Source organism: Quercus lobata, chromosome 3 (assembly GCF_001633185.2).
Source record: "Quercus lobata isolate SW786 chromosome 3, ValleyOak3.0 Primary Assembly, whole genome shotgun sequence".
Lineage (NCBI taxonomy): Eukaryota > Viridiplantae > Streptophyta > Magnoliopsida > Fagales > Fagaceae > Quercus > Quercus lobata.
Window position 1 is genome coordinate 31,871,327 of NC_044906.1, and position 16,345 is coordinate 31,887,671.

Below are 16,345 nucleotides of genomic sequence, written 5' to 3' on the forward strand. Positions count from 1 at the left end.
ATTACTCTCCCTAATCAATAGGGACCATTCACATAATGTCTACATAATGCATACCTTTCAGTTTGTTCACAATCCATGCCAATTCCACAGCCATTTAATTACAAAGTGTTAAAAGAATATATGATCTCTTGTTCTGCCAATTTGCCTATATCAAAGAAGCACCTAGCAGCGTAGCACTTGTTTCCACAGCCATTTTATTTACCAATCAGTTCTTGACAGCCAACCAAGCAAAAGAAAATTTCCACGGTTTTACGCCGTCTGTGGGGATCGAACCCACGACCACGTGGTTAAAAGCCACGCGCTCTACCACTGAGCTAAGACGGCTGGCTTGCTTTGTCATTTCTTCTTTTAATATAACATTTGACTCGAAACTAAAAGCGTTCAAGATAAGTTCCAGCACTTCTCTGGCTAAATATATATATATAGATGCTACATCTACAACATTTTTACAACAAATCTCAGGTAGTTAGTTGTTATTGGTTCAAATTTATAACTAACACTAAGATTACTTTTTTGCCCCAACAATAACAACCAGTAACAACCTGCCACTTAAAATTTGTTGTAAAAATGTTGTAGACATATCATTTCTTATATATATATATATATCTCTATCTATCTATCTATCTATCTATATAGAGTAACTGCAAGCATAGTTAATATAAACCCAGGTAGGTCCAATTATAAGTCCGAGTTTTTTCTCAAAAAAAAAAAAAAAAAAAAGTCCGAGTTTTTTTTAATTATAAATTTATTCATATAATCCAACAAATAAGGTGGGTTCTTTGTAACTTGTTCAACCCGGACGGATTCTTAAAAAAGTACAAGTTTTTTCATGTGCTTCAATCACTTATTTGTCCAATTTTAAACTTTAAGTTTCATTAATATTTTGAAATTTTGTTCTTTTCAACAAAAATAAAATCTACCCTTTTCAGTCAAAACAAAAAATGCAATATTTAGGAAAGAAATCGATGTATACAGTTTATTTCATGATTTATTTAGTATTATTTCCACAATGTAGATTTATTAGGAAGAAAATTGTGGGTTCCAATCAGTTTAACTAGTAAATTCTTTGATGGTTAGATCTGAGACACAATCCCCACTTACATCAAAAACCAATTAGTGTCTTGATGATGATAAAGAGCTATCATTAAGAGCGGACGCTATAGGTTGAAACTCTCAATAAAAAAAATAGGAAGAAAATTAAAAACTTTCAAAATAATTTAAATTATTTCATTTCATAATTTTTTACTTTTTTCAAAATTTTTTTGACTAAATAAATAATTTCTATTAGAAAAGACAACTTTAGTACAGTATCTTAAGTGTTGTTTCTTAAGTTTCCCTTTTAAAATTTAGCCATGTGGTTCCATCTCATAAAAAAAAATTGTCATGGCAAAATCTTAAAAGGGGAACTTAAGGAACAACATCTAAGTACTATACCTAAGTCTTGCCCTTTCTAATAGAACAAAGCTTAGGTACAGTACTTTAAGTGATATTCCTTAAGTTTTTCTCTTAAAATTTAACCATGTGGTTACTCAATTAAAAAAATATACTTACATCTTACGAGAAAAAATTCACATGACAAAATCTTAAAAGAAAACGTAAAAAACAACCCACAAGTACTGTATATAAGTCTTGCCCTTTCTAATATGAATAATGCTAGAGATACACACTATTTTACAAAAATTTTTACAAACTACTGATGTGATGAGTGATTATTGATAAATGAAAAAGTGATATTAATAGTAAGCTTAAATAAAAACCAATAAGAGATTGGTCACATCGACATTTTATAAAAAAATTTGTAAAATAGTTTGTAACTGTAGCATTACTCTTCTAATATATGTCAAATTTTTTATTCATAATTGTATCTTTTGGTTATATATCTTCTTAGACTAATAGTGCCTAATAGTTAAATTAGGGGAAATTAAAGATTCCATTAACCACTTCATTCCATCTCCATTCCATTGTATGTGTTTTTAATAAAATAAAAAAGAATCTATTACTTTTAAATTTTCTTAAAAATAAAAATAGTTGAGCTCTTTATGTGTACAACATGACTTCATCATCGCATGTGAATGTTTGATGGACTCGTGTTCATTTGAGAATAGAGAAATATCACATGACCCATAATGGTGAAACACGAATATTATCGACATGAATCAAATAACTTGCCTTTTAGCAAGTTCATTTCTTTTTCTGAAGTAACCAAAGTACAAAATCATGTCCAGCATATTGTATCATTGTAACTCAGGGAAGATCCGGCCACAAAACAGTCTTTCTTTCTAGTTAATAAATTGCAAAGAACAGAACTAAAAGCTAAAGGAGAAAACAGTACCGCAAAAACCATCATCCCAAAGGACCCAAACCCCTGCAATTCACCTCAAGTTAACTTGGATTGCACAAAAATAAACTTCGAAAAGTGGGAATATTTTTATTTTCCTTTTTAGGAAGGGGGGATTAAATTTCTGATTTGATTGGTAATTAAGATAACAATAAGCTACGAGAACACAAATAATGTACAAAATCTAGCCTTTGACTATAACCAATTGCTAAACTTTTTTCTTAAATTTCTGGTTTGATTGATATTCAAGATAACAATAAGCATTGAGAACACAAATACAAATCTACAAAACTATAAACTGCAGAAGCTCATTCACAGATTGATCCAAAACAGATCCGTACTTCTTATTGCAGTTAGCACAAGTTTGATATCTCTTTACAAAAGCATTCACTTCTCTTCTAAAACTACTAGGCTTCCGAATATATCAACCGTGCAACTTCTCTACTCTGAAGTAATTAATATTGAACATACACAACCTAAATAACAATGACAGACAAGTAAATCATGATCAATTCTCTGTAATCTGACCACAATCTTCAATTACAACCCGCTCCCTAGTAGTCCCCCCGTCCGATCCCACCTTCTCCATTTCCTTAACCACACTGTAGCCATCCACAACTTTACCAAACACAACATGCTTCCCATCAAGCCATTGGGTCTTCTCAGTGCAGATAAAGAACTGAGAGCCATTGGTGTTTGGTCCAGCATTAGCCATTGATAAAATTCCTGGCCCTGTATGCTTCAACTTGAAGTTCTCATCCTCAAATTTCAGGCCATAAATGGACTCTCCTCCAGTCCCATTTCCCTTTGTGAAATCCCCTCCCTGACACATGAAGTTTGGGATTATGCGGTGAAATCCCGAGCCCTTGTAATGTAATGGCTTCCCAGATCTCCCAATCCCCTTCTCCCCTGTGCAAAGTGCACGAAAATTTTCAGCAGTTTTAGGTGTAACATCAGCAAATAGCTCCATTACAACTCGTCCAGCTTTCATCTTTCCAATCAGAATGTCAAAGAAAACCTTTGGATTTGACATCTTGTTTTCCCAATTAAAATCCTTATAAACAGTACTCCAATTTCAGACAACAGATTTCTGTTCAAATTAGAAAAATGTGAGCATTCTCATTTCTTTAAAATGATGTTACATATTCTACAAAAATCACAACCAATACCTACGAATTCAAACATAAATTCTACCAATGTTCTGTTTTACATTTCTGAATCATAGATTATCACACATTCAAGAGACAGATTTTATATAACAGAAAAGTTATAACTCTATATAATCTGTAAACTGATTAATCTTAATCCAAGCTTTTCAAAAGTCCAAATTAGCTACTCCTAATAATCTAATACAAACACTATTGTAAGTTCAGATTCCTTCCTCTTAATCCAAATCCTTCAAGAACAGACAAGAAAGTTCCATATCAACCACAAATTTAGATCTTTTAATCATAATTAGATCTTGACTTGTTACTTATTACTTTGACCCATATATTTAAACATTGTAAAGTCTATAAAGACAAACACACTACACAAACGTTATCCAACAACCAAGCCAGTAAAACATCAACCCAGAACAACCAAAAGGGCCCATCTTTTTAACAGCCACTCAACAGGTCCATAATTAACAGTCAAGACTCAACACTAGGAACAAAAGGTATTAACCATTGTTACCACATCACCATGTAATGTCCTAATTTCAACACAAATCAATCAAAAACATAAAATGAGCAAAAGGGTCACTGGCAAAATTGTTTCTTTAATTTTTCTTCGTTGAAGAAAAAAACACCCACAAATTTTAGATTGTGCAAATGGGTCAGTGACAGAAAACGAGTTGCAAAAACCAAAACCCCCAAAAAGGGAAAATGGGTTATAGAAATGTTTCATCAATCTATAACAAAAATAATCCTCAGGCAAACATGAGAAATTAAATCATGAGGATATAGAAGATGATTCATGATCTTGCACAAGTTTTGAGCTCAACGGGTTTTGATAAAACCACCCGCAAGCCTTCGATATGTGCTATCTTTATGTGTGAAACAAAATAACAAAAAATAAAAATGCATGGATTGTGAGAGATTACAGATATAAAGCAGAACAGAAAGAGATGGAGAGGTTGTACAGAGTGTCTAAGTACCCGTGGGTTTAAGATTGGCGTTGGAGAGGCTGTGAGCGAAGCACTGTGAATCTGCTTTAGTTTGTGTTTATATAGGCACAACCTCGAAGGGGTTAGGGTTTTAGTCTCTGGTTTTTTTTAACAAAATAGTCCCTTTTCTTTGGCATATTTATCTTGTTTTCCTTTTTTTTTACCCCAACAGTTTGTTATTTACTTAAATTACAATAACCTCCCTCGAGCCTTTTGGAAAAGTATATATTTTGTTTATATAAACGATATTCCACCTGTTGAGATTTCAATTTATATGACAAATAACCCCTTCGGGCTGCTATTCTGTGAAGTCAAGCTATAAACTCCTTTGCGAGCTTCATAACCTTGACTTGAATCGGCCACAAGTCTCGAACTCACAGAAAGGTTTCTGGAAAACATATGGAAGCTGAAAGTTCCCGGTAAGGTCAAACACTTTCTTTGGAAGGCTTGCACTAATTCGCTGCCCACCAAAGAAAATCTTCTTAAACGAAAAATTCTCCATGAATCGGGTTGTTCTCGCTGCTCTGGTGACTCGGAATCTGTAGTGCACGCCTTATGGAGTTGTAGTTGCATCAAAGAAGTTTGGGATCCGGATTTCGGATGGGTGGACAGGAGCTCAACGGCTTCTAATTCTTTCTCGAACGTTCTGCAAAAAATCCATGTCAAACCGGCTTTGTTACCGTTATTTGCAGTTACGGCTTGGTCAATCTGGTATCAAATAAATAAATCTCGCCTCCAAGAAAATCTCCTACCCCTTCGCAATATCGTTGGGTTTGCTAAGAACTACCTTTGCGAATTCAAGGGGCTAGACAGTCACCATTCCCACAAACGTCGGGCTACTCCTCCTAGATGGCTACCTCCTAGTGCAGGTTCCATGAAGACTAACTACGATGGTGCAATGTTTAGAGAATTAGATATGGCGGGAATTGGTGTGGTAATCCGTAATTGTGAAGGTCAGGTGTTAGCGGCCTTATCCGAGCAGATAGTGAAACCTCTATCGATGGAAATCCTTGAGCTCCTCGCTACCCGGTGCGCTGTAAGTTTTACTGCAGAATCGGGTTATGATCAGTTTGTATGCGAGGGCGATTCTGAATCTGTGGTCAACTCATTAAGGGGATCCGGTATGGAAAATTCTCGAGGTGGGCATCTCATCAAGGATATTGTATATCTATCAAACTCATTTCTGAGTATTTCTTTCGCTCACGTACGTCAGCAAGGCAATGCAGTTGCTCATGCCTTAGCCCAGCGAGCGAGATAATATTTTTCCTCTCAAATCTGGTTGGAGTGTGTTCCAACAGATATTATGTCTTTTGTATTGGATGATTTTCCCTCTATTGATTAATATATCAACAAGTATCCATTTCTCAAAAAAAAAAAAAAAAAAAACCCTACAAATATTTTTGTCAATTAAAATAGAGTCAAATACATAATTCATGTTTCTTAAAAAAATAAAAATACATAATTCATGTAAAGGATACTAAATTACTAATTAAATTGGTTATATAATAAGAAAATTAAAAATTATAACATATAGATTAGGGTTGTCCACGAGTTGGCTTGGGTCGAGTTTGTGCCCAACTCAGAACCGACTCGACAACTTCGGGTGGCAGAACAGTTGACCTGTTGTCGACTGTCGAAAACCAAAGGTTGAGTTGGTTTCGATTCGAGTGGGCAGCGATCAGTTTTGATTGAAATTGATGGAGAGTAGCAACCTTTAAACGTCAATGAAGATTTGGTCAAATCTCGACAACAGCGGTGGAGATCTTGCTGGATCTCGTCGAGATTTGGGCGAATCTCAACGGATCTGTGTCTGAGAGAAAGGGGGAGGTCGGTTGAATTGGTTGGACTTGGTTTTTCATGCGAAGACCCACCAATTGACCTGTTGGTTTTAGTTCCTAGATATAGAGATATGCTGCAGATTGTTGCCGACTTTTGATTGAACGGTTTTTGGTTTGAGCTGGGTGGTTTCGGCAAGTGGATTGATTGCGGGTCAAACGTGGGCACCCCTAATTATAGACTCCTCATTCTGTAATCTCCATTTAATCTAAACCAAGAGTAAAATGGCAATCTCACAACATAATGGTACAAATGACATTTGGACTATTAGATTAGTAAGTAAGCTTTTTTATGTACTTTCCCCCAAAAACAAAATTTTTTGCATCTTCTTTTGAAGATTTAAAAGTGCTTCAATTTTTCACCAATTATGTGACATAACTTGTGTGTGTGTGTGTGTATATATATATATATATATCTTTTGTTGAGAAAATACTAAGTATTTTTGGTCTCTCAAGTTTTGAATGAACGCAATTGGTTAATAAAATTTAAAAAATGAGTGTTATTAATCAATCAATTAACTTATGTTAGTTTTTTTTTTTTTACCTATGTGTCTAACAGAGCATTGATGTGGCATTTTTTTTGATGACATGGTAAATGCAATAGTTGTATGGTATCACATTAGTTTTTTGAAAATTGAACTGCCAGATTAGATTTAGTTTTATTAATTCATTTTAGTATTAAAAACTAAACACCAATAAGAATTTAAAAATAGATTGGGATTTTTTTTTTTTTATAAAGATATAGTTGTTTGAGTCTTTTTTTTTCTTCTTAAATTCTTATTGGTATTTAGTTTTGTAAAACTAAAATGATTAAAAAACTAAATTTGATGGGGCAATTCAAATGTGGCTCAATTATAGAATTTGCCATGTCATTAAAAAATGTCACATCAATGCTCTCTTTGATACATTGGCAAAAAAATAATAGAAGTTAACAAAAAGACTAATAGTGCTCATTTTTTTTAACTTGAGGATCAATTATATTATGCTTATTCAAAACTTAAGGGACCAAAAGCGTTTAGTAGGTAAACTTTAAGGACCAATGCTGTAGTTTTGCCATATATATATAAGGAGAGAGAGAGAGAGAGCGCTTTTTAGGATAATCTACACAACCCTCTTTCGAGTTTTATCAAATGACAATCCTCCCAAACATTTGTATAAATGGCACTCCTCCTTATGAGACTTGTAAAATGCAAAAATTAAGACCATGTCCTTTTTTTATTTATTAGAAATTAAGGCCATGTCCTTTTAAACTTTGAAGTTATTGGCAAAATGTTCAATTTTTTTTTTTAATTTTAATTTTCTTACTCAAACTATGAATGAATTGACACTCGCTTTTCTTTTTCTTTTTATTTTTTTATTTTTAAGTTTATAGATGAATGACATTCCCCTTACAGTATGTATAAATTCTAGAAATCTCTTTTTAAAATAGAATATTTTGTTATTGGAAACTTAATTTGTATATTTTTACAAACCCCATGGGGGAGTGTTGGTCCACGATTTTTTTTTTTTTTTTTTCCTTCTTTCGGATGGAAATATGTGTTAGTTTGTGAGGTAATTGTAATTTATCTAAGTTTTAATCATTGTTATTAATTTAGTTCCGTTCCGGCCGAAACGACCGGAATTTCTCGTGCTAGTGTGCAATCCAGAATGGTATACCACCCATTCCATCTCGAGTCAAATTCCGGCCTGTTTCGGGGTGTTTTGGCCGTTTCGGTCAATTCCAGCCAATTTTGGGTGGAATGGGAATTTCGGCCGGTATTGGTTTTGCCTTAAAAAAAAAAAAAAAAAAAAAATCTATCCTACAACTATGTTGTTTTACATTTCAAATCAGATGTTCTCACACATGTAAAGCTTCTATTTTGACAAGATCTAAAGCTTTAAATTCAGAAGAAAATAATCACAACCCAAAAAGAAATTAAGAAGAGAGAAGGAAATTAACAACAATGACAGAGTCCAACCTTCATCTGCATGCTCGATTTTTTATTTTCCCTTTTCATTTTTGGCTTTATTTTCTTTCTGCACTACATTTTTTCGCTTGCTTGTTTTCACGTTTCGTCAAACCTTTAGAGTAAGAGCTTGAGACTTTTTTCTTTGCTAAGAAGAATGCTAAGACCATTCCCATCAAAAATCTTAAAAATTTTAGCATTTAACATCTAAAAAACCAAATTTGTGACATATAACACATCACTTTACAATATACCTTACATCAAAACTTTTATTTTTTTTTGACACTTCATTTAAATATTCTTTTTGTATTATTTTTTATTCTTCCTCTCTCTCCTTGTCTCTTTCTTGCTGAAACCTACTATTCTCAACACTGCCGACCACCACACTACCAACAGTCACCACAAAACCCACCACACAACCACCCGCCAAAAACCCACCACCCATACCATAACCACCACAAACATACCACCCATGCCACAACTAACAAAAAAAAAACCAACCTCCACCATTGTCGCCATTAGTCAGATCCACCCGCAACCACAAACCATAACAAAAAAAAAAGAAAAAAAAAGAAACCTCCACAATCACCGCCACCAACCAGATCCACGACCATCGAACCGTCAGACACATGACCCACGATCCATTAAAAACACCGCACTGTGACCCACGACCCATGACCATCAGACTATCAGATCCACAACCCACAAGAACCAAAACCACGACCATCAGACCCACGACCCATGTCCATCGGACCACAATCGATGACCATCGGACCATCGCCACCACCACCCACGACCATCGGACCATCAGACCACGACCCACAACCTAAAATCAAAACCACAGTCATCAAACCCACAACCTATGACCATTGGACCACAACCCACGACAGCCCACAATCGCCGGACCACAACCATCAGTGTACCACAATAGCCGAACCATGGGAGAGAGAAGAGAGAAGTGAGAGAGGAAAGAGAAGACAAATGAGAAAAAGAGACGTTGGGCGGAATAAAAGAAAACTTTTTTTTTTTTTACAATCCAGCTATAGTGAGCCGTTATTGATAATAGCTCACTGTAGCTCAATGCTAAAATTTTTAGCATTTAGCATTTTTGTTGTAGATGTGTTTTTATGATTTGAGGTGTTAAAAATGTTAAAAAATAGCATTTAATATTTTTAGCACATTTGATGAGAATGCTCTAAGAACCTTAGACTTGTTATTTCTTAAATCTAATTTGGTAAAGTTTTGAATGCTCCTACTTCCAAGATATAATTGTCTTTTAGTGAATCTAAAAATTATTATTTTATTTGATTTTTTAATGGTGCAATGGGTTATTACTTATTAGTATCTACCTGCCTATTGAAGTACATTGGATACAGAGTGTAGGCGTGGAGTTTTCTTTATCACACAATGTGAGGGCATTAATTTATTATAATAATAAGTATGAAAAAAATTATATATATTTTTAATTTTTTTTAAGAATCTCAAAATACCTTGAAACAGTACACTAAAATAGACTGGTATCGAAATATTTCGTTCTACTGGACAAACCGAAACGGGTCCGGAACGGAATTAATAACATTGGTTTTAATTACCTATAAATAGTTGAGCTTTTCATGTTCTTTAAAAGTGGTAGCCTTTACACAAAGTGGCCTTTAGTTTTCTAGTAGAGCTGCTTCAACCATATAGGTTCCTACAATCAACACAAAGACAAAAGGTAAACTGGCCTTTAGACATGAAATTTCCTACCATCAACATGAAGACAAAGGGCTTTGGGGAGAACTAGTACAAGTTCATATTGGAGATGTTAATTCTCCAATATGGGATTCAACAATCTCCAATGAGCCGGTCAATAATGAGATATTCTGAAATATAAATTTTATTATTAGATATTTTAGATTAATTTGAAATTGTCACAGTGCATTATAACTGAATCTTTCAAACTAAAATTGAAATTTCCGAGTGAAATGGGTCAAGTTTCTTAAGTGGGCCCATTAGTTTTAATTGCTGGAGAAGGATTTGATCTTAGTAGCGTATATGAGTTTTTGTCGAGTATTTGGGCCCGTTGGGATCTTAGGAGTTTACTGCTTTGTCAAGTTTTTATTTGATTGACGTTACAATCTTCCATGGGGACTAATTAGGGCCGGCCCAACAAAATTTGGGACCTAGGGCAAAAATTTTATATGGAACATTTTTATATGTAAACATTAATTAAATAAAATTATATAATACTAATTAAATTAAGACTAATCTATATATATATATATATATATATATATAACCGAAGTTTTTGAAGCTTCCACAATTTTTCACGTTAGCACAATTTTTAAATATAATATAAAAACAAATTAAAAAAAGATCTTTCTGGTCTTCAAGTTTTTAAATATTACGTTTTTATATATTCCACAATTTTTATATACTAAAAAACGTAAGGACTAATCTCTTCAATTAATAGTAATATATAAATCTCTTAAAACCTAAACCTAAACCTAAACCTAAACGTAAGGACTAAATATTTATGTGTCTTCTCTTGCTTTCCTGGTGTATTTGGTTTATGGACAAAGGTATATAGGTTTTGGAGTTTTTGAACTTCAGCCAGATAATAAGATCTTTCTGGAACTGATTCCAATTTTTCCCAAGGTAAGGATGTGTCGTAGGTTGACTGGTCTTCAAGTTATAGTATACTAATTGAATAGTTTTATTTTACTAATACTTCTGTCATTCTTTGCAGTCTCATGCTTCACAGATTCTTGGTTTTAAATTTCAATATGAACCAATTCCAATTTTTCCCAAGGTAAGGATGTGTCGTAGTCTTCGAGTTATAGTATACTAATTGAATAGCTTTATTTTACTAATACTTCTGTCATTCTTTGTAGTCTCATGCTTCACAAATTATTGGTTTTAAATTTCAATATTATCAGCGTATGGAAGTAAATAGTCCTATACCATTTGGGCTATATAAGCTTACAGCTTTGTTGGTGAAGGAATATATTTTATGAATTGGTAAGTTAAACAATGATGATCAATGTCTTTGTAATTTTCTCTTTTTAATAAGTGTTTTTCAAATTCATGGTGATGGGGTTGGCCTCTCTTCAAAGAGATATTGATTTTTGTGATTATGTGAAAAGGACTTTTGTATTTTCTCAATGATTTTCTATAGATTATGCTATTTTACGGTGTTTTCTTTTCTTTTGTAGCATGTAGCTTATCCAAATTTGGACAATTCCACCTTTCTTTGGTGTCTATGATAGTCATGGAGGTTAGCATATGGCTTTTATTTATTTTTCCATATTTTCCTCCCATATCATTAAAAATTTCTTCCAATTAAAATTCCTTTTCGAATTGAAGTTTTTTTTGGAAGCCATTGCAAGTTCAAGCAATGGCTTTTTCATCAAATTGTAACACAAATTGAAGTCATACAAGAGCAAATCATGCAATGGTGTAGTTTCTTAATCAATTTAAGATTTTAAAAATTATTTTAATTTACCTCACAAATAGGTAGGTTCCCGTGCATAGCACGGGTTAGCGACTATTATATGTTTCAATTGCTTCTTAGTTATTTATTCTTGAGGTTTGGATATCAATTATCAAGTACTAAACAATTAAAATTCAACAATAAAACTCATAGATAATATTCTATGTACTCAATAGTAGATTTTAAATCGCTTTTGAAAGAACTGGGATTTGTCTCAACTTTTTTTTTTATTTTTTTATATGAACTTTTGGTCTCAAATTTAGCCATTTCTTTGTTTTGGATTACAGGTTTGGCCATATAGTGGATCTCACTAGCATTACATCAATTCTTTATCTCAAATATAAGGCTTTTATTTCTACCACAAGAACTATTTAGGTATGTATCCCTTGCCAGCACACATGAACTTAAATTGTCTTTTAATATATGCATGCTTTATTATTTTCCAATGCTTTAATATAGGCATCGCACGGGTTAGCGACTAGTTTGATATAAATACAGAAATTGATGAATAATACTAGTTAAACTAAGATTAATTTCATATAAAAGATTGAATATTATAGTTGAATCAAAAGGAACTCACTTTAACTTGGATATATGATTATGCATAAGTTAAGTACAGTTATAATCTAAATTTTAATTTTATATATTCTTTTTAAAAGAAAGAGATAGATAGATATTATTTGGTGTGTGGCTTAGTAGGAGATTAGTCATCATTAATGATTTATCACATTTACTGCATTTTATTTGAAACATCTTAGGGTTTCAATTGGGTTAAATTTTTATTGATCTCCTATTTTAAAAGCCTTGTTAGAAATGAAAAAGAAAAATACTAAAAATACTACAAAATGTTCACAATAAATGTGATTATAACTGTAATGGATGAATTTCAACAACTTAATTTATTTGTATTTGAATTACTTTTTTATGTGATTGGTGATATGTCAGTTAAATCTATAGTAAAATTTGTGGTATCTTTAGCATTACTCTTAAAAAAAAGTACCAATTATTTAAAAATGTTATATTTTTATAAAATTTTGGGCCTTCTACTAAGGGAGATTGGGCCTTTTTTTAATAGGGAAATTTTTTATTTGTTGTGTGGCCTTAGGCCTAGGCCTTGAGCTGGCACTGGGACTAATTAATCATATTTTTTGAAGTGATGTGATGGCTTAGGTTTATAAGAGCATCCGGAGTTGAAAATTTAGCTATTTGGCACCACAAAAAGTTATTTTATTTATTTTACCTACTCATTTTACAAAATATCCAGTAGCAATGGATTTATTTTAGCTTTCAACACAATAAAATAATATATCTACTACAATAAAATAATATATCCACTATAATAAACAACAATCATAACCACCGCTACTGCTACCACTACCGCTGCCGCCGACTCTTCCACCACTGCCCCCACCGTCGCCGCCACATGATAGCAAATAATCATCTAGTGTAACAATAATATTTTGTTTTAACCCCAAATTATATATATACAAATTTATCTTTTGACTAAAAAATATTTCTCAATCGTTATGATAGCCTATTATTGTCTAGTATAACAACATTATTATATTTTTTAACCAAATTATATATATACAAATTTATCTTTGACTAAAACAATCGTCTCAATTGTCTAGAAGCAATCTTGGAACAATGTGAACTATGAAATGAAGAAACTTTATAAAAAAAAACATATAAAAGAGAACACATATTATAACTGGAACAATGTAATCAATAGATTATTCATATACATAACTCAAATCAAATTACAATAAAACTCACACACTCGCACAAGTTCCTATGACTCATGCTTCTCAAAATATAAAAAAAGAAGTTCCTATGACTCGCCTTGCAATTGACATAATGTACAAATTTAATTCTTAAAAAGATACTCACTAAGGCATGATTAGTGAGATCTGTTTGTAATCTTTTAATCGAATCATTTTCCTATCCTTTCCTTAATAAGTTCAAGCCTAATCTCAATAGGAAAAGTCATTTCAACCAACAAAGAAAAAAGATGTGCTTCAACACTCTTTTTCATGTAATTTCAATCACTCTGGAAAAAGAAATCTCTCAATATGTTTACATTTTGGGTTAAACACTAGCTAATGTTGAATATTGAAGTTACTTGTAGTTCAGGTTGATTTGCCACCTTATGCCAAGGGAAAAATCTTATGACAAGAGTTTCCTTTTATCATATTCCTCAAACTAGCATCATTCAATGTACACAGACTGAAGAGAGGAAAGCAGCATAAAACGCTTCAGGTCCGCTTGATCTTTGAATTCCACTGCCAAGCTGGTGGGCATGAGCCTGCGGGTTACTGAGCTCTATGCCCTGTAGAGAGAAATGGCAATTAACATATCATTGACATGAATATGCGACAAAAAGATTAGACAAATTAAAATAGCAAAAAGGTTATGAGTAAATCCAATCAGTTTAGGATAGCAGAGAAGTTGAGCATTTAGTAAGGAATCTATTAAACATCTAGGACTTCGTTCAAAAATAAAGCTGCAGCAAATTTGAACTTGACAAACTCCCACTTAAAATAGATTCATTGCACATCCGCTACATTGGCTGGTTAAAAGACCAACTATTTATATAGGTTTCATGCAACATAGTACCATGAACTAATTAGAAGAAAACTATACTATCCTATCCAGAACAACTTTTCCTCAGCCATTTAGTAACTTCCATTTTTGCAACATCTTACTGACCAGAAGCTTATCACTGACCATACAATATATATCCTTATCTGATTCAACCTCTAATAGAGATTAACTCTAGGAACTTGTAACGGTTTAAATCAGTCTAAATGAGGCTCATCTCCACTTGTATTTGAACTGGACAGAAACCAGTTCATGATCAATTGTTCAGATACATGGTGCATAAAGCATCATCATTCCATATTCGCTGAGATTGTAAAAAAGAAAGTTACAGAATTTGAAAAGAAACAAAGAGAACAATAACAAACCAAGAGAGAAGGAGAATGGCATTCATGTAGCTGTCATCAACCATGAACTAAGACCTTGACCAGTATGTGTTTAAATGAGTGACGCGTTTTACACCTCAGATTTTTTGAAATAAGATATTGACCATGAACTGACACCTATTAATTTGAAATACAATTGGAGTGACAAGAAACCCTATCCTTAATTCAATTGCTAAGTTATTATACCTTGTGAAATTGAAATTTCATAGTTGACTAAGAAAATAAGCATGCCAACAAACACTATCCTGAGGTATGGTCAATTTTGGCATAAATTCTTATAGCAGACCTTCGGGCTTCCTACAAATGAAAATTTTAAAACAACTCAAAACTCCTGATGGTTGTAAAGCCCTCACACTCTCAGTTTTCCTATTTATATGCAAGAACTATGGAATTTCATGATATTGAATAAGAGAAAGTTTGGTCCAAAGAGGGGCTAACTTAATTACAGCAACATATGATAATGTTAGGGGAAGAGTTTCATTGAGATTTGTTTACTTTAAAACATTACTTTAAGTCATACACTTGCTTGCATTAATCCTGACCCTTCTCAACTACCCTGACCCCTTGCAATCAAAAGACATTCCTTAAAATTGAGTATATAACCATAAAACTTTAAACTGAGTGCCTATATTTCCCCTTTACCAGCATTTTCTCAGCAGCCAACCAAAATGTTTAAACTAACTAAACATCTTGATAAAAACCCAGCCAAAAAAGTTCTAACACCGAATTTCCCCCAACATACCCATTTGATTCACATGCAATTAAGTGACTTAAAGCCTCACAAACTGCATAAACGAAAAGAACACAACCAAATCACAAGGATCCCATCACAGAACAGAGTGATACCAGAACAGAGTGAACAAACAAACCACACCATTTTAATCACGAATTTAAAAATACACAAATCACTACTCAAACCACAAACCACATATCTTAACTCGTATGTCTAAACCACAAATCATATCGCAAAAATCATTATAAAAAAATAAAATAAAATAAAAAAAAGAAGAGAGAAAGAATAGAGTGATACCTAAGATCGGCAGAAAACCAAAGCAATGGGCTGAGAAAGGCAGCGGCGGCTTCGGCAGAGATGAGCTGGGCTTCGAAGTGGGTGAGGAGGATGATGAATCGGGTCGGCGATGGTGCGTGGGTCGGCGATGATGCGTGAGCTTCGGCAATGGTGCGTGAGCTTCGGTGGCGGCGGTGAGGAGGTTGATGAATCGGTGAGAGCTTGTGGATGAGGATGATGGGAATCGGTGAAGCTAAGGCCTTCGTGGAGGATGAGAGTTTGAGCGCTGTCTGTGAGAGCTGAGAGCTCTGTCATTGTGTGATAAACGGAAGAAAGAAAAGAAATAGAAAAAGAATTAAATAAAGAGAGAGAAGAAATATTATTTTAATATTCGTGGGAATAAAAAATTGTTTTATTTTTTTATTTTTTAAAGCTTCAAGCAATCATATGCAGCCAAAGTAGCTGCATACTGTAGCTCTGAGGCTAAAATTTTTAGCTTTACCTTAATTATTGTAGAGTATTTTTTGTATTTTGGTTAAATTAAAATAGCAATATAGTTATTTAGTTTCATTATTGGTAGCGCTCCAATATAAGAAAGTTTAAGGATACAACTTT

The 16,345-nt window shown here is 33.2% G+C and overlaps 1 protein-coding gene, 1 long non-coding RNA gene and 1 other non-coding gene across 3 annotated transcripts; all 3 read right to left on the reverse strand.

Moving 5' to 3' along the window:
* Positions 1-252: 252 nt before the first annotated feature.
* On the reverse strand, positions 253-324 carry TRNAK-UUU. Its single transcript has one exon. It is a non-coding gene; the product is annotated as a tRNA-Lys (tRNA).
* Positions 325-2,552: 2,228 nt separating this feature from the next.
* On the reverse strand, positions 2,553-4,573 carry LOC115982505 (peptidyl-prolyl cis-trans isomerase CYP19-3). Its single transcript, XM_031105117.1, has 2 exons — positions 4,476-4,573; positions 2,553-3,428 (listed from the first exon to the last, which is right to left on the reverse strand). Exon 2 carries the CDS (start codon positions 3,369-3,371, stop codon positions 2,847-2,849), a length of 525 nt encoding a protein of 174 aa, XP_030960977.1. The 5' UTR covers positions 3,372-3,428; positions 4,476-4,573; the 3' UTR covers positions 2,553-2,846.
* Positions 4,574-13,415: 8,842 nt separating this feature from the next.
* LOC115979052 lies at positions 13,416-16,079 on the reverse strand. Its single transcript, XR_004088932.1, has 2 exons — positions 15,752-16,079; positions 13,416-14,066 (listed from the first exon to the last, which is right to left on the reverse strand). It is a non-coding gene; the product is annotated as an uncharacterized LOC115979052 (long non-coding RNA).
* Between the last annotated feature and the right edge of the window lie 266 nt (positions 16,080-16,345).